The sequence below is a fragment of the Hypomesus transpacificus genome, chromosome 19 (genome assembly GCF_021917145.1).
Source record: "Hypomesus transpacificus isolate Combined female chromosome 19, fHypTra1, whole genome shotgun sequence".
Taxonomy (NCBI): Eukaryota; Metazoa; Chordata; class Actinopteri; order Osmeriformes; family Osmeridae; genus Hypomesus; species Hypomesus transpacificus.
In genome coordinates, this window is record NC_061078.1 from 6781556 (window position 1) to 6809247 (window position 27692).

General features: G+C 44.9%; 4 protein-coding genes across 7 annotated transcripts; 2 read left to right on the forward strand and 2 right to left on the reverse strand.

The window, feature by feature from the left end:
• The first annotated feature begins 10 nt into the window (after positions 1-10).
• LOC124482036 (proteolipid protein 2) lies at positions 11-2054 on the forward strand. Of its 2 annotated transcripts, none has more exons than XM_047042360.1 (4): positions 11-502; positions 1032-1187; positions 1413-1533; positions 1651-2054. In XM_047042360.1, the coding sequence occupies exons 1-4, from the start codon at positions 383-385 to the stop codon at positions 1830-1832; spliced, it is 579 nt and encodes a 192-aa protein (XP_046898316.1). In that variant the 5' UTR covers positions 11-382; the 3' UTR covers positions 1833-2054. The 2 variants fall into 2 exon arrangements, with proteins under 2 accessions (XP_046898316.1, XP_046898317.1); XM_047042361.1 differs by having other exon boundaries at positions 15-502; positions 1413-1508; positions 1651-2046.
• A 102-nt stretch (positions 2055-2156) lies between these two features.
• Positions 2157-7462, forward strand: cmtm3 (CKLF-like MARVEL transmembrane domain containing 3). Of its 2 annotated transcripts, XM_047042471.1 has the most exons (5): positions 2157-2467; positions 4676-4831; positions 5038-5133; positions 5234-5360; positions 5474-7462. In XM_047042471.1, the coding sequence occupies exons 1-5, from the start codon at positions 2351-2353 to the stop codon at positions 5500-5502; spliced, it is 525 nt and encodes a 174-aa protein (XP_046898427.1). In that variant the 5' UTR covers positions 2157-2350; the 3' UTR covers positions 5503-7462. The 2 variants fall into 2 exon arrangements, with proteins under 2 accessions (XP_046898427.1, XP_046898428.1); XM_047042472.1 differs by lacking the exon at positions 5038-5133.
• On the reverse strand, positions 6318-15170 carry cmtm4 (CKLF-like MARVEL transmembrane domain containing 4). Its single transcript, XM_047042470.1, has 4 exons — positions 14147-15170; positions 10660-10836; positions 9756-9854; positions 6318-8747 (listed from the first exon to the last, which is right to left on the reverse strand). Exons 1-4 carry the CDS (start codon positions 14330-14332, stop codon positions 8583-8585), a joined length of 627 nt encoding a protein of 208 aa, XP_046898426.1. The 5' UTR covers positions 14333-15170; the 3' UTR covers positions 6318-8582.
• A 330-nt stretch (positions 15171-15500) lies between these two features.
• On the reverse strand, positions 15501-27220 carry dync1li2 (dynein, cytoplasmic 1, light intermediate chain 2). 2 transcript variants are annotated; one of them, XM_047042467.1, is made up of 13 exons: positions 27091-27220; positions 26328-26401; positions 25979-26095; positions 25319-25549; positions 22594-22760; positions 21453-21546; positions 21007-21142; positions 20777-20888; positions 20405-20464; positions 20107-20151; positions 19874-19988; positions 19501-19635; positions 15501-18668 (listed from the first exon to the last, which is right to left on the reverse strand). In XM_047042467.1, the coding sequence occupies exons 1-13, from the start codon at positions 27183-27185 to the stop codon at positions 18556-18558; spliced, it is 1494 nt and encodes a 497-aa protein (XP_046898423.1). In that variant the 5' UTR covers positions 27186-27220; the 3' UTR covers positions 15501-18555. The 2 variants fall into 2 exon arrangements, with proteins under 2 accessions (XP_046898423.1, XP_046898425.1); XM_047042469.1 differs by having other exon boundaries at positions 18561-18663; positions 27091-27219.
• Between the last annotated feature and the right edge of the window lie 472 nt (positions 27221-27692).

Here is a 27692-nt window from a genome sequence, read left to right on the forward strand (position 1 = left end):
CCGTGTCATAAAGCGCTTCCTGTTCATCGTCAATTGTTCTTTAGAGAAGTGGGCGTCCAAGCCCGTTATATTAACTCTATGGTCCAAGCTGATCTGGGAACAGTTCTCTCTAAACAAACGTCTTTAGCACCTGGTCCCACATCAGTATATAGGCTCGTGTAGAATAGTATAGAATAAAATAGAATAGAACATACATATATGTTTGCATTGCTTACGTGCCTAAACTCTGCACAATAGTTTAATGAGCTCCCTTGAGACAACTGCAATAATAATAACAACAGTACGACACTGTAATTTCCTGCCACTGAGAGGAACCTGGCAGATGAGGAAGGGAGGAAAGGTTCTATAGTAACTGCAGACACAGAAGCCTACCACTGCCAGCATGTCCGGACAGGTCTCCTCCAGTGCCCCCAGCCCATCCAGTCCTACCTCAGTCTGCAACATTGAGATAGACCTGGCCTTCCTCAAATCCAACCGGGGGTGCCTCAAGCTGGCTGAGATGGTGAGACAGAATCCAAAGCCTCACAGTTGATACCACACTGCCATGGTGACTGAGGAAAGGAAGGGACTATATACTCAAATTGAAACTGACAGAACATATTTTAGTTTTACTTTGATAAGAAGTGTGTGAGAATAGGAGAACAGATTTAGAGAGTTATGTTTAATCATGTCCTAGACCTGACCGAACTACTTCCATTTCCTTCTTCCTGTTTGTAAGATCATTTCTAGTATGACCAAAGGCATGCTCTGTACTGTGTACTATGTACTGGAACTGAGGTCAACACAGTGTTTATAGCACATTAAGCATGACTACTTACCACCAATCAACAAATAGGTTGGCCAAGGGTGAAATGTTTGCAGAATTTTGTTTCAAATTTAGTTTAGACAATAGGTGGCACCAAATACATGAAAGTCATCATCAAATAGAGCACTGCACACGTCAGACAGTACAGAATCCAGTATGCATTCAGCATTGAATTCAGTATCAAATAAAGAATCTGTGTCATGTTCCCGTGTGACTCGCGTCTCAGGTAATGGCGTTTGTGGCGTTTGTGTGCTTTGCGGTGGCCTCTCCACCAGTCTACATGGCTGCCATGGCGATGGAGCTGCTGGTCACTCTGGCTCTGTTGCTTCTCTACCTGCTGAAGCTCCACAGGAAGTTCACCCTGTTCTTCTGGCCCCTCGTGGTAAGGAGCCACCAGAGGGTCCACACTGGGCCTGCACCACACTCAATTTCTTCACTTTTTTTGTTAAGCATTTTATGAAAAGGTCTTTTAAATGAGCCCCCAAAATGTATACAATTGTCTAGTATGAATAAATGATCAATTCATAAAGAGAATAGCACGCTTAATGCAAAAAGGGTCTGGAGTGATGATCATGATGTGTTCTGTTGATCCCCACGGCAATCTCAGGACGTGTTCAACTCGGTGGTTGCAGCATGTATTGTGCTGGTGCTCAGTTTGATGGCAGTGTCCACCTACACCGTCAGAGGCATGCTGGCTGGAGGGGTAAGGGCTATCAATTGTTCATTCAGTCAGTTGGTCATTCTCTCGCATACACACTCCCGCATTCGCTAACACTCATTTACCCACTAATTAAATGTGAATCCTGTCAAAGACCGTGTCCTAACAATGCTTGTCCTGTTTGCAGATTGTTGGTCTCCTGTTAGCAGGGCTGTGGAGTGCCGACATCTACTTGCTCAGCAAGAGGATAACATTCAACCAAGCAAGATCACAAACCAAATAAAGCTGTGCAGTGCAGACAACTCAGACCCATTGGTTATTTCTCTTCCTCTCCCTCCCTGCCTCTTATTCCCTCCCCTCCTACCATAATTTCCTCCTTTGACATGTGATACTGGAACGGGAGTACTATGAATTTTGGGAGTATGAGAGTTAATGGATCACAAACTTACCACTGATAAGATGGATTTGTGTTTAAATGTTGTAAACCACTGCCATTAAAAATACATTTGAAACTGCGTTACTTTGTTTAAGCATAAGCTCTAATTATTAGTATGTCTGCATTTGTTTACTGAGCAACAATAAAAACGTAGGCTCAGATGTATTTTGTATTGTTTCTACTAAAACAAATTAAAGTTGGTCTACCCCTTCGAAGCGGGACGCCCACTGCACAATAGCTCACTCTTTTCACATAGTGGTCATAACATCTGGATGTTGCAGATGTTGCGCTTTTGTGCCCTACGTTTCCGCAATCCGCACTGTCATCGTTTCCGTTTCAATACCAAGAGGCATCACGCAATTGTACTTGCATAGCGTTTTTCACTTTATTATCACTTCCAGCTCACTGGTCTGAACGGGAAATAACATCGAAATAAAACATATTCTCCGCGATGGGGGATATTGAGGCCCCCGAAACGACGCAACCGCGCCAGAATGCAATGCTCTCTATTCTCCCGACAAAAGAGTTCGCCTGTTCGCGAAAAGGACAGCTTCTTATATCAGAAGTGGTAAAGTAGCTTCTCACTTTTAATTGAAAGTAGCATATACGATCATTTTGATTGTTTCGACTGTCAAGCTTGCGTAAAATTGGTTCTTCCTTACGGCAATTGTAGGAAGATTTAGACTACCGTCAAAGATCTGTGCATGTTCACACATTTGAATCGAAATTGTTCTTTTACCATTCAAACCATTCAAATGAATTTTTAGTGTTGCAAAACTTTAGGCTTTAAAGGGTAACACTTAAAGGCTATGTGCTTCGAACGTGGAGAGAGCATGCAGGGAAGTCAGGTGATACAATTGAAGTAGTAGGCCTGCTAAAACTTTTAATTCCGATTCTAATGAGGCCACAGTGACAGCAGAATTAGGATGAGCGGTGTATTAGATGAATGCTGATACGTGTTGACATCAGCACATAAAAAATGTAGTTCTCCCAAACTAATGTATCTCCAGATAATTTATGAAGTATCGTTTTAATATGTCTAATGAGGTACAGGAAGAAAGGGGTGTGTCTTGTCTGTCTAAGAAGGAGATGGTCCTGATGGATGTCATGTGATGGTATTCAGCTCTTCCTGTTGTGGGCCAGGAACCCCCCTCTCCACCCCTCTTTTTCATTCTTTCTCTCTTTCTCTCTCCCTGTCTTATTCCTCTCACTCACTCGCTTACTTTCCATCTCTTTCTTCAACCCTTTAATCCTCTCTACCACGTTGTCTAGACCCTTCCTATCTCTGTTAATCTGTGTTTTTCCCTATCTACCTTCTCTTATTCTTCAGTATAGCATTTGACTCTCTTCTCTGACTTGGTCTGCTGAGGGCAGCTGGCTTCCTGTCCTGAAGGTAAAAGAATCAGGCTTAGAGAACAATACAAGCTCTCTTTCCTCTGTCTCTGTGATGATCTTCTCACATGCACACACAAACGTGTTGGCCTGCTATAGTTGGAAACCCCTGGGATGAACTCATGACTAAACCAGTAATATACTGATGTTTTTCTACTTAACTGTACTGTAACTGACTCTGTCAGGGAACTTGATACTGTATGTGGACTGGGAATGTAACTGAGATCAACTGGAGACAGCTAACCTGTCTGTTTGATCTTCCAGTGGGTATGTGCGTCAGATGGAATAAGCTTTAGTGTATGTCTTGTGACATCTAATGTACAGCTGATGTCAGACAGGATCTACATGCTGAAGAAAAATAAGATTATGGTTGCACATCCCACAAAAAAAGACAGAGACAGAACATTTGACTGGTTTAGTGAAGGCAAAACACATTCTTGTTTTGGCCAAGACATCCTTCTTTAGAGTGTGTCCAGACACCAGGCCCTGTCTGCAGTTGACTCAATTTTGCTGTTGCCCTCTTCTTCCTGTATGTATACCCAAGTGTAGGCAACAGCTTTTCCAAGGACACACCAATAACATGATGTGGAATTCCAGTAAATTGATAGCATATTGGTACAGTGTCTAAACAACATTCTAAAGGGTGGTTGGGGGTTGGGTGAGTATAGTTGCAGGTAGTTAGGTCTTGACGTGGGGGTGAGGGGTGTATGTGCGGTAGGTCTGGGAGGGTAGGGTGGAGTGGGGTATGGTATGGAGAAGGCTGGAGGGCTTAGCTGTGATTCATTTGACCCTTTTACAGAAACAAGCTGCCTGTCTATACAGAGAGTTAACAGTCTTTGGGCTTCACCAAGAATGGCACCAAAGTTATGAATTTGAATGAGGTTGTATGTGTGGAGGTGGGTAGGGTGCTAGTGTTTGTGTGTAAGTTTGTGTGTTCAGGGTTCATGAAACAGCTGCATCTTCTTATAGCAGCAGACAGGAAGTGTAATAGCTCAAGGGTCAAGTCTCTGTAGACTGGAGAATCTGTACTAAGACCAGTAAAGACAGGGTTGTCATGCAGCAAACTTGCTAGCTTGCCTTGTGGGTTACTTTTATATTGATGCAGACAAATTCTTTGCATTTAAAGTATAAAGTAATGGAGATTTTTTAACACTCGTGCTGGCTAATCACAATGCTCAGATTCACTTCCTCTACTGCTGGGATTACCCAGCAGTAAAAAAATACTTTGCATAGTTAAAACGTAGTTGTGTCAGTAATCGAGTACTGTTAATTTTGCCTTGATATTTTGAATTTAACAATTTATTTCATTGTTTGTCTCTGTATCTTGCATTATTTGTTTATCTCTCTTTTTCTTTCTTTACTTCTTTTTATCCTTCTCTATCAGGTTCTGTCGTTTGTTTGTTTCGTGTGTTTTGTGTCGTCCACGGCAGCATCCTTTGTCTCGGCTCCACTCATTGAGTTCCTGGCTGCCCTCTTCATCCTCTTTGCCTACTCCACCAAGATTAACCAGAAGTTCAAGGGCTTCCATTGGCCGCTCACGGTGAGTCCCTAAAGTTTGTCTCTCCTGGAGAAAGCAGGATCTGGATCCGGGTTAGGTTTGGGTTAAGGTTAGGGTTTGGGTTCAGGTTAGGGTTTGGGTTAAGATTAGGGTTTGGGTTCAGGTTTGGGTTAGGGTTGGAGTTGGGGTTCAGGTAAGGGTTGGAGTACATGGATGTTAATGCTTTCTGTTGATGTCTCTTTCTGAAGGATTTCCTCCGCTGTGTTAGTGCATCCATTATCTTCTTCATCATATCCATAATCTCAGTGTCTAAGTACACAGATGGAGCCTCAAAAGCTGCTGGGGTGAACAATACATACACAAACTTACCTTTCTAAAAGTTATTGTCTGTGTATCTGTGTGTTTCCCAGCTGTTTTGACATCCATGCCCTCTTATCCCTCCAGGTCTTTGGCTTCATAGCCACCATTGTTTTTGCTTTAGATTTCTACTTCATTTTCAATGAACTGGCAGACTTCCTGAAACAGGGAGGAGGAGGCTCTGATGAGCCATCCAGACCACCTGATAACTCAGGTACTGAAAAGACTCATTAAGGTTCCTTCTGGACTCATTTCTTACTCAGGCTCCATGTGAACTAATTCCCAATTCTAATCTTTAATCTATGACACTGCCATTCTGTGTCCTAGATGATGACTCAGATGATGATTCTGACTGAGGAGCCCCACCCCCCAGGGACTGTTCTGACCCTTCAACAAGGCCAACAGGAAATGCGCCTATCCTCCAACCCCCACCACCCGCCCCATTTTTGCTTCCTTCCTCCCTCAACCAAACATGTTTAACCTTGCTCCAGAAGATCTCCCAGTCCTACAGGTCCAGGGTCTAGTGGAGCCATGAAATGTGGCACATGCTTAGGATAACAATCTATCACTAGGAAAAATTTCCTTTCAACTGCTCTACTAATATGACGCTGGGGAATCCCCTCTTCGCTTCCTTTATTTTGGTTTTGTGCTCAATATAGTGGTGTGAAGGGGTCACAGACGCAATGAGAATGATATTCTAGATATTCTTGAAGCTCAACTTGTTTGACTGTTTCCTAGAAGTTATTTTTCTACAAATCTCACAATGCCCCCTCCCTTAGCAATATTGTAACCCCCCCACACACACACACATCACCATCAGCCTTTTTAACGTTGTCCTCCTCCCCTAGAAACTCACCTCCTATTTTAAGTTGTGGCAACTTTCCTTTTTATTTTGCATCTCTTTTTGGCCGTACTTGTTGTCACAGTTGTTTTGTTTGTTTGAGCTGCACTAGAATCCTCTCATTTGTGATTGTGTGTGTGAAATGTACACTGTGTATATGTGGTGTTTGACTGCATTTGTAAATGGTACACCAATCACGTTGCCTCTGAAGACATGACCGGTTTGTTCACAACAAGGCCAGCCGTGTAGATCCAGGGAGAGAGGATCCTCCTGACTCTGCTTCTGGGATAAATATATTTCTGTTATTGTTTCCAAAAAAAATCAAACATGTTCAAGCTGAGTGTCTAATCATTTTAATGTAAGACAAGGAGTGTCACAAATAGACTAGTGTTGTTTAATCTGTAGCGAATGTTTTAAATACAAAAAATACAGATTTACAAAGGACGGCTGATTCCTCCAGTTCCGGGGACACCTGACTATCATTTACCAAGCACCTCACAAAGTAAAGAGGAAATTTGAAAAAGAGAATACAAGCAAAAAACTTCACTTCAAAAGTCCACTTTTACTAAACCATATTAGGCATGTGGAAGGAGCACTTGGGCCACCTATGTAAAGGGACTGCAAGCCTGACAGTAAAGGTCAATTCAAGGTTATACATAAAGCCTTTTAATTGGTTCCAACAGAAGGCTCTGGTCACACTCAAACTTGCTAACAGCGCATCATCAGCTTCTAGTAGCTTCCATCCATGCAGTGCTGAAGGCATCCAATCAGATGTCACCTTAATCTGTGTTGTATGACATCATAGCCAACTAGCGAGAGATAACTTTCCTACGGCTAGTGCCCTCTAAATTGGAGTTAGTATGATGCAGTACATAACACGACTGTGGTACAAAGTATTGATAGATATATGGGATGGCATTCCTGACGGAGAAGCCCAGGCATTTCATACCAATTCAGTTCTTCATTACAATGAAATATAAATAGAAACATTTGATTGTCTATTCATCCTCCTCTATTCTTGTCTATCCATCAATTATTATTAACAGTTATCACGGTCAGTTCAGTTCATAAAAATCAAACATTTCAGATTTGTTACATCCCATCCCAAAAAGTCATTCTTGGTCCACTTTGTCCTCCGATAGGGAATGGAGTTGGTTACATTGCTTGAGTTGGAGCAGTGCCACACATGAACAGGGGGGGGAGCTCTTCAGTGTTGCTCCTGTAGTAACAGAGCCAGACAAAGCCAGGGCCTGTATGTGTCCAATAGCTCAGTGTTCTGTACAAGGCTCCCCAGGGTAAGAGTTGTTATCTAGGATTAGTCGTAACTTCTGAATAGGTTCATTACCAATATATCAGGGATTGGATCTGATTCTAGATCAGTATGAGACTACTGGTATTATAACTGTTCCTTACTATAAGCAGCAAGGACTTGTGCAAGACACTACACACAATGGAATGACAGTAAAAAAAGAAAATGCACCTTCATATTTAGAAAAATACTAACACCAAGACAAACAACAAAACACATATCTATGCACTTCAGTCTTCATGGTGACCATGTGTGTTCAGAAATAGAGGAAATATCTGTAGCTGAATACAGTAATATTACAGACGGTGTACATTGTTATTACATAACTGACAATATATATAAAACATAGTTTAGGCAAAGTTGTGACACAGTTACTTTCGTCTTCCCGCAACCTGAGAGTTCTCTGACAGCTCATTGGTCCTCTCACATGAACTGGCCAATGAGAAAAAAGGCACCATGTCCTGGCCAAATAGAAGGAAGGCACCATGTCCTAGCCAATGAAAGAGTAGTTGCCCCCCAGTTTGGAGGCATCCTGTGTACATACTATTTGGAATCATTTAAATTATTTATGTGTGGTCCATTGTTCTTGTCTGGCACAATGGAAGGCTTACCCGACTCACCTGATGCTTTAGCCACTCATAATATGAGTATTTAAAAGGATAGTAGCAGTATTGCAACCCCAATCTGAATAAAACCTATTGTTCCAACAGACATTAATAACAGATAACCCTCAGAAATATGAAGGGAGATGTCACTAGCTGACTCCAGACAGGGCAAGTATCTGCCCCCAAAAACACTTCACTGTCAACAACCCATTCTATCCCAGCCTAAAACAAAACTATATTTATATTATAAAATGTTTCTCTCTTTCTATGTTCTCTCTTTCTCTCCCTCTCCACTGTTGAAACCACTCAGGTAGCCATGGATACCACAGAGCAGAGATGGAGCTAAACAACACCCATTCAAGGTCAAATAAATGGGAAACTAAAATGAGATTCAGTCATTAATCCTAGATACCAACCCAGCCAGATCAAAGGTGAGAATGATGGATAGTTCAAAGTGAAATGTTAGCTCTCTTAATGTCGGGACTCTCAGACAACAATAGGGGCCCATGTTTTAAGGCCAGCAGGGTTAGGAGGTTATATGGTCATGTCTCCCCTGCAGTTTGAAGTCTTTCAACGTTGGAGACATTTGACCCCATGCAGCTGCCTTTGTAGGATCTCCACAACTTGATCGGGTCGATGGTAACACTCCTCACCCTCCCCTCATCATCGGGTCCCTCCCCCTCAGGCCAAGTCCGGCCGTGCCTCCATCTCACCACGGGAGGCGGTGCGTGCCCGCTGGTACTCGCTGGTCTGCACCGCCCCTTGACCACCATCACCGAGGCGCCAGCGCCGCACAGCCAAGAAGGTGTTTAGGCCATACACACACGTCACCAGGAAGCCAAAGATCTAAACACACACGCAGGGAGTGACATCAACATACAAGGTGTGGCACCTGATAACCAACAACACCCACAGACACACAACACACACATCAATGCACACACACAGCAGGAGAGCCTAGGGATTTACCAAGCCTAAGATGTTAACTAGCGACTTCCTGCTGAGAACATCTGTACTATAAACCACTCAGCAGAAATCCCCCAGCAACAGCACATGGTTTGTGTGAATGTGTGTGTGTTTGTTTATGTCTGTCTTCTGTCTATGAATAGAGTGCAGAGCAGCACAGTCATTTTGCAGCAATTATCCACTAGGGGGAAATCAGAAACCACAAAGTAAAAGAAGATGGGTTGACCTCACGAGAAGGTACATGTGCAGGAGGGGGAGAGGGAGTTGTTTGAGGAGGAGATGAGGGTAGAGAGAGGGGAGGTGTTTGAGGAGGAGATGAGAGAGGGGAGGTGTTTGAAGAGGAGATGAGGAGGGTAGAGAGAGGGGAGGTGTTTGAAGAGGAGATGAGGAGGGTAGAGAGAGGGGAGGTGTTTGAAGAGGAGATGAGGAGGGTAGAGAGAGGGGAGGTGTTTGAAGAGGAGATGAGGAGGGTAGAGAGAGGGGAGGTGTTTGAAGAGGAGATGAGGAGGGTAGAGAGAGGGGAGGTGTTTGAAGAGGAGATGAGGAGGGTAGAGAGAGGGGAGGTGTTTGAAGAGGAGATGAGGAGGGTAGAGAGAGGGGAGGTGTTTGAGGAGGAGATGAGGAGGGTAGAGAGGGGAGGTGTTTGAGGAGGAGATGAGGAGGGTAGAGAGAGGGGAGGTGTTTGAGGAGGAGATGAGGAGGGTAGAGAGAGGGGAGGTGTTTGAAGAGGAGATGAGGAGGGTAGAGAGAGGGGAGGTGTTTGAGGAGGAGATGAGGAGGGTAGAGAGGGGAGGTGTTTGAAGAGGAGATGAGGAGGGTAGAGAGAGGGGAGGTGTTTGAAGAGGAGATGAGGAGGGTAGAGAGGGGAGGTGTTTGAGGTGTACTGACCACAGCAGCGATCTCAGCTCCAGTTTTGTGGTTGAGGGATGCCAGGACGACCGATGCCAGGAAGAAAAAGAAGGTGCTGGCTGCTGTGTTCACCAGGTCCTGTCACACACACGTTCAATTATTAGTATTCTCTCAAATGAAAACCTCCTTAAAAGTATTTTATAGAACACACACACATGCACACACGTGCACACACACAGTGTGACTAGTCTGGGTTAATAAGTGCTGCAGCATGACTAAGGCACAGCTGTCATGTGATTGGATGCATTGTAAAACCCATCACATGACACCACCCCTCTCCACACACACACACACACACACACACGTCTCTCTCCTTTCCACACACGCACATACACAGGCAGATCCTAGAAGGTTGTGGTGGAACCTGGTAGAACCCAGTAGGTCCTAACTCTGGTTCCCCAGTGTCTCTGCTAGATCCATTCTCACATTCCAAGTCAGGGCCAGCGGTCTGGGAGCCAGCAAGACGCAGCGCTGCCTTTAAATAACACACACAGACCCCGTCTCTACACTAGACTGCAACAGTGGAAAGCACATCGGGTCCTCTCAAAGATTAACCTAGAACGCCAACATCCTTCTGCCTTCACATGCCAGGGGTAGAAGCCACAGTCTCAGCCTCAAGCTAACAGTACTATGCATCCCAGAATGCAATGTGATAGTAATAGTTAAGACTCCTCTCTCTGTTGGGATGAGTTTTATGGAATACAGCAGCACACTGCTTTTCCAATCGGCTACTTAACAAATACTCTATTAAGTCTGGCATTGTGTATGTATGTGAGTGTGTGTGTGTGTGTGAGTCTGTGTGTGTGTGAGTCTGTGTGTGTGTGAGTCTGTGTGTGTGTGAGTCTGTGTGTGTGTGAGTCTGTGTACGGTGGTGGTGAACTACCGTGAGGTTCCAGTTGACGTGAGGGACCTTGGTATGCAGGTTGAGGCAGAAGATGATCAGCAGCACTCCGGTCACCACAAAGCCGCTGCAGCTGACAAACTCAAAGAAGTAGACGCCTCCACATGGCAGGCAAAGCATGATGGTCTCGATGCAAATGAAACCGATGAGGGACAGGACCTGCAACAAAAAACATGGACATTACTTGGAAATAATGTTATCTGGGTGAAAGTGGTGATCTCGAACAATGTGCTTTGTTCTTGTTGCCTCATCCATGGCTCGTTAGCAACAATCTTCTACAGTGTACAATAACTTCTACATAATAATGTTGAACAGTAGAACTGGACGGGCTCTCTCCCACGTCCATAAGTGGACCTAAGGAATGGGGAGAATTCTGTGGTTTGTGCGTTATTTAGGTGCTATACGTCCATCCTCTGTCCACAAACCACACATGAAGAGGAGAGCAGGGAGAGAAAGCCAGTCAGCCAGGCTAAACCACATCTCTTCTTGTATTACAGGCTTGGGCTGGGTCCAACTGGACTGGTTTTGACCAGATCTGGATAGATGGCAGACGGTAGCTCTGCAGCTCAGTTCTGATAAAGGCCAGATACAGGCCACAGGCTGGGGACTGGTATAGAGGAGAGGTGAGCAACTAGTTGGGGGAGCTGGCGGGCTGACATGAGCTGGCTGGCTGATTGGCTGGATAGTATCAGCCCCATAAACTGGCTGGTAGGAGTTACCCTGATAACTGAGGAAGAGAGACTTGCTGGTAGGAGTTACCCTGATAACTGAGGAAGAGAGACTGGCTGGTAGGAGTTACCCTGATAACTGAGGAAGAGAGACTGGCTGGTAGGAGTTACCCTGATAACTGAGGAAGAGAGACTGGCTGATAGGAGTTACCCTGATAACTGAGGAAGAGAGACTGGCTGGTAGGAGTTACCCTGATAACTGAGGAAAAGAGACTGGCTGGTAGGAGTTACCCTGATAACTGAGGAAGAGAGACCAGTCGGAACTGAAGCTAGAGCACACTTAAGAACAGTGACTTTTTCCTGTATAAACAATGAAAACCCATGGATAATTCACAGAGAGGTCCTTGGGAGCAAAAGAGAGAGCGAAAGAGAGAGAGAAGACAAGAAGTATCTGTTTAGGTAGGAAAGCCATCGTATGTATCACACTTTAGGGAAGCTGTGAACGCTTTTTTCTACCTCCCTCCTCTTTCTGGGAAGCTATCAGACGTCTGAACCAGATGCTTTACTTCTCAGCTTTGACAGAGCCGTCACATGACGTGCTGACAGTCAGCAGCTTGCCTATTTTTCTGTACATTTTTTTGGTGGCAGACACAAACACACATACAATGCATTGCACGACTACACAATGTCTTGTCTGTCTCCTGAATGCAGGAGAGGGTCTGTGGAGTGTTTGACATTCAGTGCTTGCCATGGCAACCATGTGACCTCAATATGCAGAGTAGCCTCGTTATTCATCTGTTATCATCAGACAACATTAACCTTTTTCAGCTGAGAGAGCCACACATGATATACTAAGCTGTGCTGAACCTGTGAACCCTAAATAGCCCCAAGCTGTTCAGGTTTGGAGTGGGGGTGATGTGGAAGACATGGGGTGGGGGGGGGGGGGGCAAGCATTGGTAGTATTATAGTATTAGATGATGTCATCCCTCTAAAAGCAGGCCCTCCACAGGCTATGGAGCAGCAGGTGCCAGATAGACCAAGAGGGGAGGGGTCACACCATGCATGCTGGGTAATCGTGTAAGTAACACCCTCCCCATTATTCTTCTATTCTTTCTGTCTTCCTCAAGGGAAGAGAGATTACATCCATGGTGATCATGGCCTCTGGGGTGAGATCCCCTCCAGCCCCCATCTGCTGTGTCCATGACTACGCACAATGGCTCCTGGACCTAATCACTAGCTCGTAGCCTAATCACTCGTTCTTAGACCTATACAGTAGCTCCTAAACTTGTAGCTCATAGACCTACTCTCATTAACTCCAAAACTAGATCTGCACACTAGCTCACTGAAAAAAAGCTGGGTGAACAGAACTCTCCAAAGAATCATGAGTTTCTCTCAAACACACACAAGCATGCACACAGACACACAAACACACAGAGCATCTGGTAAGTTCATCAGAAAGACTCCCTCCACAAGAGCCTCTAAATAATATTCAACCTTTCCGTTTAAATGCACACCAAAATAAGCAGCAATAGTAAACTTCCCAGTTAAAAATATCCTACATGCAGTAATATTCAACCTACAAACCTCCTTCTAGGCCACACCTGGAATTCCCACATAGATCAACTACTTGAAAGTAACTGAAGCTGGACAGGTGGCCGGCTAGACCATACCTTATCTTCTACATGAAACAGAACATTGCTCAGTCCAAGGTCAAGTAAGCCTGATACTAAGTAATTGAGCTGACAGACTGGATTAATTCCTGGTGGCTAGGCAGTAAACTAGACAGCTATACTGGAGAGACTACTATCATTCCTTCTACACCATAGACAGCCTGACCAAACCAGACAAACCAGCTAGGCAGACATTAAACTATCATGTTGAGTGACTTTTGCTCAGGATGATTGTAAACAGACGACCTTGGTCCTGCTGCACATCTGATCTGTGCTGTGTTTACTGAACACCTACCCTCTCATCTCTGATAACTGCAAGGTGATTCTATTCTACTTTACTCTACTCTGCAGTGAAAGTCTAGGAAGACAAAATGTTCCTCACAGCAGACACAACGACTGACCTTCGTCTCCACCTTTACACTAGTAAACATCTCAGGTGTGTGTGATACTGAGGAACACAGACACACACTTCATAGCATAGAGTGTGGAGAGCAGCCTGGGGAAATGTGTTGAGGCTGGGGCACTGGTTTATGAATGAGCTATGAATGCTTTATGAAGGAATAGCTCTTCAATAAGCATGTAAATGAGTCAGAGTGACAGGAGGGGGAGGAAACCAGCAGCCAAAAAGGCCTTGTTTAACTTAATTACTTCCTTAGTTGAGTTTCCCTGTTGTGGAACATGCTGGGATGTGAGTGAGTGAGTGAGTGAGTGAGTGAGTGAGTGAGTGAGTGAGTGAGTGAGGGAGTGAATGAGTGAGTGAGTGAGTGAATGAATGAGTAAATGAGTAAATGAGTGTCAGCGACATATCAGTAGGAGGTGAGTTTTGACCCAAGGAAAAATATTCAGTCCTCAGCTAGAAGGGGTCAGCTTCTCTTTTCTTTTATTTAGCACTTTGACATAAATCTACAATGTTTACTAGATGAATCACACACACAAATCTGAAAAGGTCATGGACAATTCTCGCCTATTTTGACGGTACACATGACATCATAATGATATACTCCTCCACATTATTGTTATACTATTTTAAATTGTCAAACCTGTTGGTCTCACTAAACTTGGTAGACTATGTGTGTAATGTGCGTTTCTTTACATTATGCTGGTTTAGTGGTTTAATATTGTGAAACTTACCACTTCAATGGCTTTTAGCATGCCAAAGACGGACTTGAGATACTCCATGTCGCATCTGATTTGTCCCAGAACATTCCGGGAGTGGACTGGTTCGGTGGTGGGCTGGTAGGGGCTGCTAGCTCCTGAAATCATGGACGTGTTGGAGGCCTCACCTTCGAACCCCTCTGCCTCCTCTGTGTTCCTCATGGTTGTTCTACGACGATCTCACACCCTTTGGAACTTTTTAGTGCACCACCAGGGTTCTAACCTGACAAACTATCCACCGTATCGGCAAGATAAAAGACACTTTGTTCCATAAGTGGCGAATGAAGAAATTAACCCTGACATAACACGTTTCCCCACAAAACAACCTAATGCATTCCCTCAAGCATTGATAAAAAAAAAACGATACAAGTGACTAAAGTCTTCTTTAGAGCATTACTTGTTGACACAATGTTATATAGACTATGTAAATGTTCCGAGATCGTTCCCTATACGCGCTGCGGTGTTAGTAGCCTACTTAACTCACGATTCTGGTTCGTTCTGCATGCACCGAAATTTCTATTGAAGGAGTTGTCGATAGGCTTTTTACATTGCGTTCCTTTGTGAATCTTCTCTACGACAAAAACACAGCCCATCAAGCGAGGGCAAAAACAACGCGACAATTCTGTAGTACACGCCACCTCGAAACTAATCGCCAGAGTAGGCTAAAGATGCGAAGTTTCGGCTGTGAATAGGCAACATTACATTTGCCCTAGTACTGTTGGTTCAAGTCTCCGCCCAAAAGCTGCACATTCCTGTATGCATGTTTTACAAAGTACTATCCAAAATGCGACACACAACGGGGACATAGTCGATCGGTTACTTGAATTAGGTCTTCGTGAAGATACACTTTTGCATCAATCCTTAAATCCCTGATAATTTCTAAATAATAAACGGTGCCTTTCCCAGTCCGTGGATCTGCGTGGCTGTTGTACTGTACAGGTTTACCTATCGGCTACTAGCCTACCTCCTACCGTGAGAGCCGAGTGTACAGTCCCATAGTCAAGCTTGTGACACACATGCCGTGTTGTAGTCTACTCTAGGCAGACCACTAGCCTATCGATACACGTTTAACAATGTCATATTTCGGTTGAAAAGGCATATTTATTTAGGTCTGGTCAATCTGATCCAGGGCCAATATATTGTCTACAGTATTGTACCTTTAACAAACCCAATTATTCTGTCCTTGAGTACAAATAGGGGCTATAGGCTACCTGTGAAACTGGTTAGGTTCCATCAAATGTTGTGTCACTCAGAAAAGCAGGTTGCAATATTAGCCCATGACAACGATTTGAGCAAAAAATACACGCATAATAAACAAGCTAACCAAAGGTCTGGATTCTTTGTTTTATTGAAGCCAGGGTATACAGTCACGTTTCCTTATCTTTGTCGGCACAAGAAGCGCGCTCCCACATTGCAGTGCGCTGCAGTCTCTCCTACTATCCTGACCAGTACACACAGGCTGTCGTACTTAGGGTTTACCTGGAAGATAAAGATGTATCGGTCTAGCGTGGGTATGTTGCAACAAGACAATTAGTCCTAGAATGAAGAGCGGCCTATCAACTGATGGTTGAATTTAATGTTACAGGCTTTGTTACTAATCTTAGGGAGAGGGTAAATCGTATTATAAAAAGTAGTGCAAATTGAAACTCAAACTGCCTAAAACTTATTTTCCTCGCTGTAGCGAATTATTTATTTCAGCAAGGGCAGTAACACATCTGGTCGTATTTTAATGGTCTTGGCCAAAGAAACGGCCATATAGCAATGTGGCTGCCCTGTGAACTGGGATACAACCAATCAGCTGTTCTGGATTCTGGTTCATCCGTTCTTTACACAGAAAAATCAACCCAGACTAAAACTAGAGCGCTGAATGACCAGCACATGAAAATATAGGGTGCCCTGTTATAACTTCTCTGGATAGAAGAAAGATAGATATGCTTGGTCAGGAGACTGACCATGAGGACTATAAACTAGTCAACTCATGGGTAAGTAATTACATTGTTAATGTTACAGTATGTCATTTTTGACATACTGTTTAGGTAATAAGCAGGCAGAAAGTAAGGAAGGTGTAAGGTTACATAAGGGCTGTTCAACCTCCCTGTTCAAAAGTGCTTAATTCACCCAATGAAACCCCCTTTTAGCTGTCCCAGATTGTGCTTCAGTTTCCTAATCTCTGACCCAAGAGGAGAGCAGTGACAAGCACCTATCTCCAGCAGAATACAATTCCAGAGTGGTTCTATAACAACCTAAGCATTTCACAACATATTAGTTCATGCAAAACAAAATGAACCCTTTTCAAACTACTGCCAGACCAAACTGTCACTGCAGAGTGAAAAGGGTTCTTGTGATCTTGTGGTTTTTCCCTTACAGAGCAACAAAGATAGAAAACAGAGACAAGGTCCTGCTGCAGTAGCCAGGCCTAAGGTAGATGGGCCGGGATTCCCCTCGAACTATGACTGAACACCACTGCTCTGCATCTTTGGTTACTGGTGCCTATCATCTGCAGTTTTTAAGCTGTTGGTGCTTTTTAAATGGCAAGTCCAGTAGCTGCTCCTTTTTTGTTTGTTTGTTTTCCTTCTTTCTAAGGTCATTAAAATCAACGTGACAGTGGAGAAACCTGACAGCAAAAGAATAAGGAAGACCTAGGGGACTGACGAGAACCAATCACCTGCAGTTATTCCATCAAGATTAGAATTATGGTCATTAAGAATCATAACATACATTACTTTAGCAATTTTACAGATAATCTGATATGATACAGTCACATACACAGTGGATAATATTGTTGAAGCAAAAAAAACAAAAACAACAGACCATAGGTGTGAGACAACTCATTAAGGACAGGAGAGAAGGCAGACAGAGGGACTAGTGTGGCCTGAGCAGGCAGGTGCGGAGCCACACTCAACTGAACGCCCACAAGGCAAAGTCAACGTTGTCGACAAGCGCTGCAGATGTGGTTTCTACAGGGGAACCATCTCCACAGCTTCACCACAGAGATGCGGGGGAATGTTTCATCTGACGAGCCACAGTCGGTACATACATAAAAACATGTCTAACTAGAGTATGAGAGGTGGACAAAAAAAGGACAGGACTTAAAAATGTCATGTCTACATAGTTCCATTGATCTCTGATTGGCCGCTGGAGTAAGAGGTCAGAGGCTCGTCTGTGTTGGTCTGGGGGGGTACAAGAAACCTTGATGGTTTCAAACACGGTAAAGGCATCATCTTTTGCTCCTATGAACGTTATCTAGGCCACAGAAAAAAAGAACATTTCATTTGAAACATTATGAAAAGACCACAGGCTTGTATTACAAAAGAAAAAAAGAAATAATAATAAAACAAAAATAAATTACTTTAAATGACAGAACAGGACCAAACCTTTAGACTGTTTGTGCTACAGTGCTTTCCCTCCAGACGCACACAAGCACTTATACTGGGACACAAGCAACCAGCTGTGCCAGGCACTTGGGAGTAATAGTAGGAAAGATGCTGCCCAACCCCTCCCTAAGCAGACATACACACCCTCAAACACACACAATCACTCGCATACGCCTCAAGCCAAAATGCAGAGCAGCCTCTGCTGCTAACTCAACTCCTGCCAATTCTAATTAAACCGTTAACGTCATCCATTTTTTCTTCTTCTTCTTCTTCTTCTTCAATTACAGCATTTTGCACAAAATTTGACCAAAAGCTTGAATTGCAATTTAGCTTCTATTTACAGAACCTTGGTGGGTTACTGGCTGCCATGTTGACTGTCATTAGTGTCAGGGCATCAGTGGCATTTTACAGGTTAACATGTAGCTCAGCGTAGGCATGGAAACCGGTAGGCGATGCAGGAGGAGTATAGAAAAGAAAGGAATTGTCATATAAATACATCAGTATTGGATCTACCTTTTTGTACATACTACATAAGCTTGCAAGTATTTTCATAGTTTTTGAACTAATACATATTTAGGCTTACAATTAAATCTTATAATCGCAACCGATTTCCTTCCATACAATGATCTGAACGAGACCCCATGGCAGCCCTTTACACACTGCGGTGGGGGGTGGGGTGGGGGGTGGGGTGGATTGCTAGCAGGGAGTGTGCACATGACCAAAACTTGACATCCCCCTTGCAAAAAAACCTTTCCAAATTGAAGAAACAAGGATATAAACACAGCTATGTCTTCAACATCTCTTTTCTTTCTCTCCATCTTTTTCTCCCTCTCTCCCCTAGCCATCTCACAAATGTATATTCCATAGCATCTCAAACCCAATTTGGCAAAGCCCCCCCCTCCTCCCGCTTGCTGACTGATATAAACGTTAGGAGTTGGGTCTTGAGAGTGTTGTCTTTATGCGTGTGGTGTTCCGGAGGGCCTAGCAGTGGACGATGTGGCTGCTGTTGCCTCAGGCCTCGTTCTCCGTGGGAGGGGGGGTGTTGTCCGCTGTTACCATGGCGTCCGGTCTGCGAGTCATCCTGTCCAGCTCGGCCTGGACGTCAGTCAAACCCGGCTTCTGCCCTTGGAAAAAATAGAAATAAAAACAGAGTAATCTCCTGTAGCGTCTGTGGGGCCAGTGTGGGACAACCTGGCAGTCAGTTGACAGACTTTCATTCAGAAGCAGGCACAGTTGAGGGAAGATAGATTGTGAGATGGTTCCATGCCATGCAGTCACTGGCACATCGCTATGGTTTTGCACATGCACAGCCTATAAAGAATCTTCTGATGGTTGACATGGTAAACAGGGCCTGGACAGATACATATGACAGGACATGGAGAGGATGAGTGTTTGAGGCAAAGGTAGAACTGCTTCATTATCTTTATCTCATATTTACATATTCAATTTGACTATCAATTGTATCAGTCCCATAAGAACAACAGTTTGCTCCAGTTCCCCAGTTCCACATTCCTTCTATACTCTAATGAGATCCGAATGGACTGTGAGCTCATTCATCTGTTCCTGTCATGTTGTGTTAAGATGAACATATGAACACAGTGTTAAGGCTCATATGAAAACATGACGGAATGGGGGTTAATATAAATGCATGCTGTTCAAGCAACAGGTGTTCAGAGGGAAGATGCAGCACTGAAATGCAGCGCGAGCCAGCTGGGGTCATTCTGTGATGTCACATGGTGATTTTCACAGACTGGGGGGGTTCCATGCAGCATACAGGCCTTTCACCAGCTCCGCCTAGGATCAATGGTCGAGGGGCAGGATGGCCCCACCTCTTCTGGGACCTGCTCTCTTTCCCCTCCACTCACAGGGACATCATCAACTGGCGGAGATGGGAACCAAAGTCCCACCTGGAGGAGAGATAGTGTTGCAGCCTGCACCACTAGGAGCCAGCCCTACCTGTTTTCTTGGCTGAGGTTTGGACCGGTGTGCCTGGGGAGCCTGTGGCGCTGCCTGGACTACCGGGGGATCCCGTCTTCTTGCTCAGCAGGCTGTTGAAGAAGTTGGCCAGGACGCCCTCATTGGCTGCTGCTCCTGAAGGCCCGCACACGCACACAGTGTCAAGTGTCAGCATCAAGTCAACGACACACCCACAGCCAATTACATCTATTTCACAAAAATGTGGCAAACGTTGGGGCCATACACAAAAAAAAAATGCTATATCAGGCCGAACATTAAATCATCCAATATCAAGGCCTACATTGTAAAATAATGAGGCCTAAATGAAACGATAACAGGGGCCAGCCTAACGAGAGTGAGAGGGGCTCCTTACCCTTCATGTTGGGGTCAGGCTTCTTGACGGCCGTCATGGGGGAGACGCTGGCCACGTTGGTGGGGGCTCGGCCACTGGGCCGGGGGGAACTGGAGGCTGTCCGTCCTGGAGATTCCTGGAGGGGGTAGATGGAAGAGTTGTCCAAGTTATCTGCTTTCACATCCAATCCATTTCAGCACCACATATACATGCACAAAGAAAACACTGACATTCTATGATGATGTCAGACTTACTGAGGCTCCTCTGGTTGGTGTGGCTGGCTGCTTGGCTAGTAGAGACTTTAAGAGAAAAACACAGGAATATGTCATGAAGCATAACCTATCTAAGTTCAAATGTTCTAATGGCTGTAACTGGCATCTGACGGAGCATAGTGAAAGAAGTGGACAGGGCCTATAGATGGCATCCGAAACACTAGGAGTGCTCTTTGTAAACCTTGCGCCATCTAGTGGTCACAATGTACGGGCTCCAGAAAATGGTGAGAAAGATGGAATATTGGATTCATTACAAGAGGACGTAACCACGACAACCAACCTGTTGCTTCATCAAGAACACCTGCTCGTCCTCTGCATTCACCTCCTTGTCGTGGACCAACTAGAACAGAACACAAGCACACCCAGAATGTATCCTTGTTGAAGCAAAACAAACAACAGAACATAGGTGTGAGACAACTCATTAAGGACAGGAGAGAAGGCAGACAGAGGGACTAGTGTGGCCTGAGCAGGCAGGTGCGGAGCCACACTCAACTGAACGCCCACAAGGCAAAGTCAACGTTGTCGACAAGCGCTGCAGATGTGGTTTCTACAGGGGAGCCATCTCCACAGCTTCACCACAGAGATGCAGGTGCAATGTATCTTGTGTGTGTGTTTGTGTGTGTGTCTCCTCCACTCGTTCTCCTTGTCTTACCTTCCTAACAGGAGGCTTCACAATAAAGTCCTCAAAGGGATCCTCAGGTTGAACTGTGGAGAAGTTTTCATGCAGAATACCAATCTTCTTCTCATTGTCCCAGCCAGATGGACTACAGAGAGAAGGGCAGGTGTGTTGCCGTTGGAAACATAACCATAGAGCAACATGAAGAATAATCTGAATCGCATCTCTGTGTTAAAAGCATATGTTGGGCAGAATTCTGGACTCACATGAAGACTGCATCTTTCTCCACTACTAAGGCTGGGGTGGAGAACTGGAAGTCGTAGAGCTTGTGGACCATGTATTTATAGAGGAGGTCCAGGTTCTTCTCCTCCTTGACTGAGGTGTAGATGAGCCCTGCTCCGTCTGGGAGGTGGGGTATTAAGGAAGACACACCTGGAACACTTCAAACATCCAGAACAGGGAGCACACAACAAGATACCCCTTTCACACCACCAACCAAGAATTAACCAGGCATATTTAAAGAGTTAGGTTTAGGGTTTGTGAGTGACTGAGTGATTCAAAACGTTTGACAAGGGTATTTTACCATTGTTGACAACTACATTTTGAGGGCCGGTTTGAAAGGCAAAGGCTTATTTGGAGTTGCATCACATCACATCTATTAAATATGTAGAAGGGGGACAGGGGATGTGAGGGAAAGGAGGGTGAAGGATACACTGTAAGCAGAACCGCCGGATGTGAGACTGGATGAAGTCAAACTGCTCCTCTCTGAAGTCATGCTCTTTCTCTAAGACACTGACCGCATCACACTGAAGGCAAAAAGAGAGTGACAGAAGGGGGGGGGGGGGGGGGGGGGGGGGTCAGATAAAAGGACAGAGAGAGACAAACAGGGGCACAGACAAAAAAAAGAAAAAAGAGTTGACTTTTTTTTGTTGCTGAGCTTAGAGTGAAGAATGCAGGGCATTTCTCTCCTGGGGGACATCAACATGACGAGCAGCAACAGCAGCTCCTCCTCGTCTGGCTCCTCCCACACAGCTCTCCATGGAGCTCCTCTAGAAGCCCGCCCTCACTTCCTCTTTTCTCTCTCACCGTAGGAAGGAAAAGGCTCGCAGGCCACACCCCCTGCCTCCTTTTCACTGACACACATAGAAGCACTTCCCCATAGCAACCACTAGATGGAAATCTAGACTATCCCAGTCCCCAGCTGAAGTTCAGAGCCTATGCGTGAGTTTAGCCAAGACTGTCATGAGATCTGGTTAGATATACAGCCACAAGCCATCTAATATTAATAGCCACCTGCATGCCAATTCACCAGTCACACTCCATTAAACTAAGCTCTCTCCAATCAACTAAGTATAATAGTTTAGTACTCTATAACTGTTTTTAGTACGCTTATAACATCTCAAGTTATGTAGATGTTTTGTAACATCTAGGCCATAGTAGTAGTAGCTTAGCGGAACCCTTTGGAATACTAAAAGCATCATTCTTCATTTAAAAAGAGAAAAGGACACAGAGCTAATTAGAGTGACCTTATTTTTAAGGAGGTGCATCCCAGCACCCCCTGCCCTCCAGGACAGACAGAACACAAGAACAACAGGCCTCTTTCAGCCTCCCCTGGTCACGCAGAACATGTGAAACTGGGATGATGGCAACACTGTGTTCCTCCACACCAAATATTAGCCAGAGGGCGCAACATAATGGCGAGCTTTCATAAAGGACACTGCCTCAAGGCCCAAACAGGACCAGGACCAAGGACTAGAGACTGCATCACACCAGACTCCCTAAACCCATGTTAACCAGCTAGGAACTGATCAGATCAATATAGCCACATCACATTGAGATGGCGGGTACATTACCTTGGTGCAGACAACAAGCACTGGGATGCCTAGGTTGTGCGTCAGAGTGTTGTCTCCCAGCGGCAGCACCACGCCCTCGTCGTCGCCCCCTGGTGGCAAGGCGCGTCTCTGTGGAGAGGAGGGGTTGGCGTCCTCGGGCTCAGAGTACTCCTGGAAGGCCTTTACCACTGGAATACAAACACAACAGCAGCAACCTTCAACATCACCACCACCACTTAGAATCACAAACACAACAGCAAAGGTTATCACAACACAACAAAGGTCAATACAACACACATACACGCACACAAATGTAAGCAATCATTTCATTGGGTACTTTGATAAAATAGATTTTTGCATCAAAAGCAACTTCTTTTACTTTGTGTTCTCAACTGAAATGGAAATACGCCCAACTATAGCACACACTGTTGCCAGGCATCAGGCTACTACTGAACCAGAACAGAATGAGACACCAGAGACTGGCCTGCAGATCAGAGTGCTTTGTGTGTAAGCCTGTGTGTGTTAAGGGGTGAGGGGAGACACACACACACACTTCCTCAGGAACCTGAGGAATTCAGTAACGATGACACACACAGTCAGGTTGACTTCCTCATCTCACCCTTCTTCCCTACTCGAAGGGGAATGAAAGAAGCAGAAAACAGGACATCCAAGGTTGAGCGGTAGGGAGGGGAGGCTGGGTCTAGGCTGGAACCGTTAGAACTAGAGGGCAGGGCAGGGCAGGAGGGGCAGAAAGGCTGAGGCAGACAGGCTGAAGCAGGCAGGCTGAGGCAGGCAGGGCAAAATCCAGCAGTGCTAGAGTTCCACCCAGTCTTTCAATGACCCCTGATTTCCCAGCTGGCTTTGTAGGCTCCCTCTACAGGAGGGAAGTTACAATGCAGTCTATAATAGTTGCATAAGCCAGCACAACAGTCTGACAACAGTCTGACAAGCCTTCCTGCTAAGTTAGCAGCTATGGGACTGTATGAGGCAACATGATTGTTGTGACCGAACACACCTAGAATTCCGCCTGCTTTGCCCACAACCACCTTCTCCTGTTGCTCCTCCTCCTCCGAGACACACCAATCTGACCCAGGCTGGACCAGCTGCTGTCACAGCTTGAGTCTCTCCCTAGCTCGACTTTGCCCACTGACACGTCTGCTTCACAAACAAGGGTGGGGCCCAATCACTTTACGGGGCTATCAACTAGTTCTGCTGCTTTCACTTCACATCTGTAGCCCATAACCAATAGGACTCTGAGGTTAACCATACACGGTAACTCCTGATTCTGTGTTTGGATGCCGGACAGCTCCACTAAGCAGATGCAGCTCCAGTGTTCAGAGGTCTCCGGCTGCCAGACACCCAGCCCCTTCCCTGCTAACACTGACTTGTCAGAGTTGGAGAACCATGATGATGCAACACTGCTGTAACACTGTCTTGACCGGTGCTTGCACACACACACACACACACACACACACACACAGGATGTGTCTCACTAGAGTGCCATGTTCTGTGCTGACAGGATAACTGACATGTTGTCTGGATTCCAGACCGGTGTGCTAAGCTACAGAGCTGGCTCCGTGGTGGGGCAAATCAGCTATCAACCAAGCTGCTGGACTGGCAAGGAGAGTGGGAATGCCTGGCTCAGAATGGTGAGCAGGCCTGGTTAACACGCACAACAAAACACAACCTGCCCTCTGAACTCAGTCATGTTGCACCTCAGTTAAATGTGCGGACCAGCTCAGCTTAGCTCCTTCCTCTTTCATACTTCAGTCGTGTCAGTTAGTGAGAAGTTTTGTGGTCTGGTCTTTTTACCCAATTCACCCTCTCCTACTTCAGACATGTAGCCTGGTAAGCAATACTCTATCTCTCGTCAATTCGAAAACATTTCCAGAGTAAACCTAAAACACAGAAGCTAACCCCCCCAAAGCTAAAGCTGTTCAACTGAGGCGGACAACTGAAGCGCTTCATTACATCAGCACCAGCCCTAGAGTCTGTAGACTGCCCAACATAAGTCTGCATCTTCACAGCATTGAAGATTAGATACTAACTATGGACATACAATCAAAATGTGATGGTACCAGTCACTTGAAGCTAGCAGCCGCTGGTCCATGTCCCCTAGCCTCTAGTCTCCAGCCTCTAATTCTTAACCTCTAGCCACTAATCTTCTGCCTGCGGTCTCCAACCTCTAGCCTCCGGCCTCCAACACACAGCTGATGCCTTGCTGATGACCCAGAAAATGATGTGTAAGATCATGCGGAGCTCGGTTGCTGTGGGGTGCGCTCGTTCCATCACAATCAAAGCCTATCTGCTTGTTATATAAAGTTATCTCCTCTGGTATCTTTTGGTGGGATGCTGGCAGAGCAGCACTAACACTATTAAGCCTATTCTACTGGCAGGCTAGTGAGCTACAGCATATATGGTTGTCTCACAAAAGGTGATGTCATCCATGTAGGCATTTTGTGTTATGATTTCAGGATGACAAAGCAGAGAGTGGCTGTGCTATATGACATGAGATGACAATAGGTGAACTGTTGTACTAGCAGCCTGCAGACAGACTATAAATGTGGATAACCTGTAACATAAGCCTGCTGTTAGCCAAGGAAGTATCAACCTTTTCTGACCTGGGATCAGTGTTGCACCTTGTGGCCTGTCCGCATCACCACAACACACCAAGACACACTGTAATCAAGAAATACCCTTAACTACAACATCCACACCCAGATGAGCTACCACATTTAAGACTCACTTTTCTGTTCCATCTCCCTCATCTCCTCTGGGGGAATTTTCAGCTTGTCCAGGTGGTCTCTCAGCACACTGGCCCACTTCTGCAGAGACTCCATGATGCTCCATGGATGAGACATGTCTGCCACGAACACTGCCAGGCTGTCTCCTAGCGACTCGGCTGACACGGCAAACTTGAGCAAGCCTTTGTGGTAGAGGTCCCCGTCTAGGATCCACACGTTACAACGCGTCAGGTCTGCATGGTGGGAATTAATTAGAACAACCACAATGTAAGATTTGATCAAATACACATTTTGTTTTCTTGTATATGCAATTAAAACATATCTTTTCTAAGGGCAACAGGATGATAGGTCAATTAACTGTTATTATAATAGCAGACACACAAGGATCCTGGTGTTCCTCAGCCTTACAGCTACTTTAATGAATACACAGGAACAGTACTTCAGCCTCCCAAAACGGCTAGTGATTCCTTAAAGGAGGGTTAAAGTAAAGGGGATGAGAATATGAAAAGAGGAGGGTAGCAGAGATGAGAGGATTAGGAGTTACAGAAGTAGTGAAAGAATAAGAAGATGAACTGTGGGAGTTAGATAAGAGGACAAGAGAACAAGAATGGAAGAACAGATAAGAGGGTAAACGTGAAGGAGAAGATGTGAAGAGAGCTCACCATCTCTGTCTTCGTCGTGGACATTTAAGTAAAGGTATTCCAGCCCTCTGCCTTTTTTGTTGTGGTCTGCTCCTTGAAGCTTTCCCATAAGAGTTGTCTTCCCTGAGCCATCCTCTCCTGAACAGAGGGGCAAGCACACAGCTTTCAGACTCAAAACGTAAAACAGTCAACAACCAAGCAGACCTCCATCACAATCACTGGTCTTCCATAAAAATAGACATTGTTTCGGCCAAGTATTACAAGCCTATGTCTACCACGTCTAGTCCCTTTGCCTGTTTTATTTATTAACGAACATCATTTAAGACCGAAATATTGTAACGCCTTCAGCAAGCATGCAATCTCTACTTACCAAATATCAATATATTTTTCCCGGATGGCAACTTTGAACTTGAACGTGTTGAAACCTCACTAAGAATGGAAGTCCTGGGTGAAGAAGATAGGTTATTATTTTAGCTATCTGGCTAACTTTGCAAGCTACCAACATCCTTTTGATGTCTGGTAAATTACAAAGACAGCTATCAAGCATTTTACGTCAATTTGACAGGTGTCCGATGGTTACAGTACCTAAGGTAGATAACTAGACTGAAACCGAGTTGACAACATCTGCTTGTATACTGTCAAGATGAGGTTAGCTAAAACTAGAAGTAGCAAACCATTACTCGGTAGGCTAATAGTGTTACCGTAGCTCATTTCTAAACACCACTAGCTTGCCGAACACTCCCTGCATTCTGGGGTCCGTTGCAACTAGCGAAGTAGGTTAACTCGCTTGCTACTTAGCAAGCTAGCTAGACAAGGAGCACAGCAATCTCTGCATAGCCACCTTTTGCCATTGATATGGGTTTATTACTGATTATATTTAGAAAACGCTGACAACCACTGAAATATGGAAATGTAATGCCTTAAAGTCATATAGAAATTACTGCTAACTGTCAGTTAGCTAAGCTAGCTTGCTACTGTAGCAGCTAGCCAGCCTAGTTTTCTGGCTGTTTTGGCATCCCGGGCCGGTTTTGAGGACCAACCGGCAGTGACAAAGCAGATTGAATTTGACCGTTAGTAGGTTTTCCTGGAATAAAATGGCACACGCGTGGCTATTCAGAAGTACTTCAACTTGCCATAGGTTTTGTCCTTCCTCGTCTTCGTTGTTATTCTCCATGGTATCGCCTGCTCCGGCTGCGCCCAGCAGCTTTTTCTCCAGAACGGGAGCCATCTTCTCTCTAACCACAAAGGGAGAGGCGCTGTTTGGGCGCCCTAGGACCTCGTATCTATAAAGTCGACACGATTTTAGCACAAGACATGCCGGCGGTGAACAGTGTGGGGCTCATCAGGCTTACACAAAGGCACGACTCTATTTGATATTCCGTATTCCGTATTGCAAATGTCACTTGTTCACATTCCTACAAAGCTATACCAGGCCTACTTGTCTTGTAATGAAATGTTTGGAGTAGGTTTCCATGTAGATATTAAACGTATGCTATATTTACAGCGACACGTGTATCTATGCATTTTTTATTTTACTGAACATACAATCATATAGTAGTTAGCAAACTCACAGCGATAAGTGTAAGATACTATAATACAATTTTGTTTTTCAAATATGATCGCTTAACTCGTTTTATCAGTAGACATTCGTGTAATAAATCGAGTGTACCTATTGTGAACCCTACCCTATACTGACTTGAATGTATTTTATGAAATACAAAATTGCCATAACAGA

Excerpts from the sequence above, each read along its gene's own strand:
- cmtm3 (XM_047042471.1), top strand. The coding sequence starts at position 2,351 with ATGGGGGATATTGAGGCCCCCGAAACGACGCAACCGCGCCAGAATGCA. Across the intron at positions 4,832-5,037 it reads GCTTCCATTGGCCGCTCACG|GATTTCCTCCGCTGTGTTAG; the intron begins GTGAGTCCCTAA and ends CTCTTTCTGAAG. Across the intron at positions 5,134-5,233 it reads GAGCCTCAAAAGCTGCTGGG|GTCTTTGGCTTCATAGCCAC; the intron begins GTGAACAATACA and ends TTATCCCTCCAG.
- dync1li2 (XM_047042467.1), bottom strand. The coding sequence starts at position 27,185 with ATGGCTCCCGTTCTGGAGAAAAAGCTGCTGGGCGCAGCCGGAGCAGGC. Across the intron at positions 21,143-21,452 it reads CCGGCGGTTCTGCTTACAGT|ACGGAGCAGGGCTCATCTAC; the intron begins GTATCCTTCACC and ends CCCACCTCCCAG. Across the intron at positions 19,636-19,873 it reads GCCTGACCCCAACATGAAGG|GAGCAGCAGCCAATGAGGGC; the intron begins GTAAGGAGCCCC and ends GCGGGCCTTCAG.
- LOC124482036 (XM_047042360.1), top strand. The coding sequence starts at position 383 with ATGTCCGGACAGGTCTCCTCCAGTGCCCCCAGCCCATCCAGTCCTACC. Across the intron at positions 503-1,031 it reads GCCTCAAGCTGGCTGAGATG|GTAATGGCGTTTGTGGCGTT; the intron begins GTGAGACAGAAT and ends CTCGCGTCTCAG. Across the intron at positions 1,188-1,412 it reads TGTTCTTCTGGCCCCTCGTG|GACGTGTTCAACTCGGTGGT; the intron begins GTAAGGAGCCAC and ends CGGCAATCTCAG.
- cmtm4 (XM_047042470.1), bottom strand. The coding sequence starts at position 14,332 with ATGAGGAACACAGAGGAGGCAGAGGGGTTCGAAGGTGAGGCCTCCAAC. Across the intron at positions 9,855-10,659 it reads ACGTCAACTGGAACCTCACG|GACCTGGTGAACACAGCAGC; the intron begins GTAGTTCACCAC and ends TGTGTGTGACAG. Across the intron at positions 8,748-9,755 it reads GAGCTGAGATCGCTGCTGTG|ATCTTTGGCTTCCTGGTGAC; the intron begins GTCAGTACACCT and ends GTGTGTGTTTAG.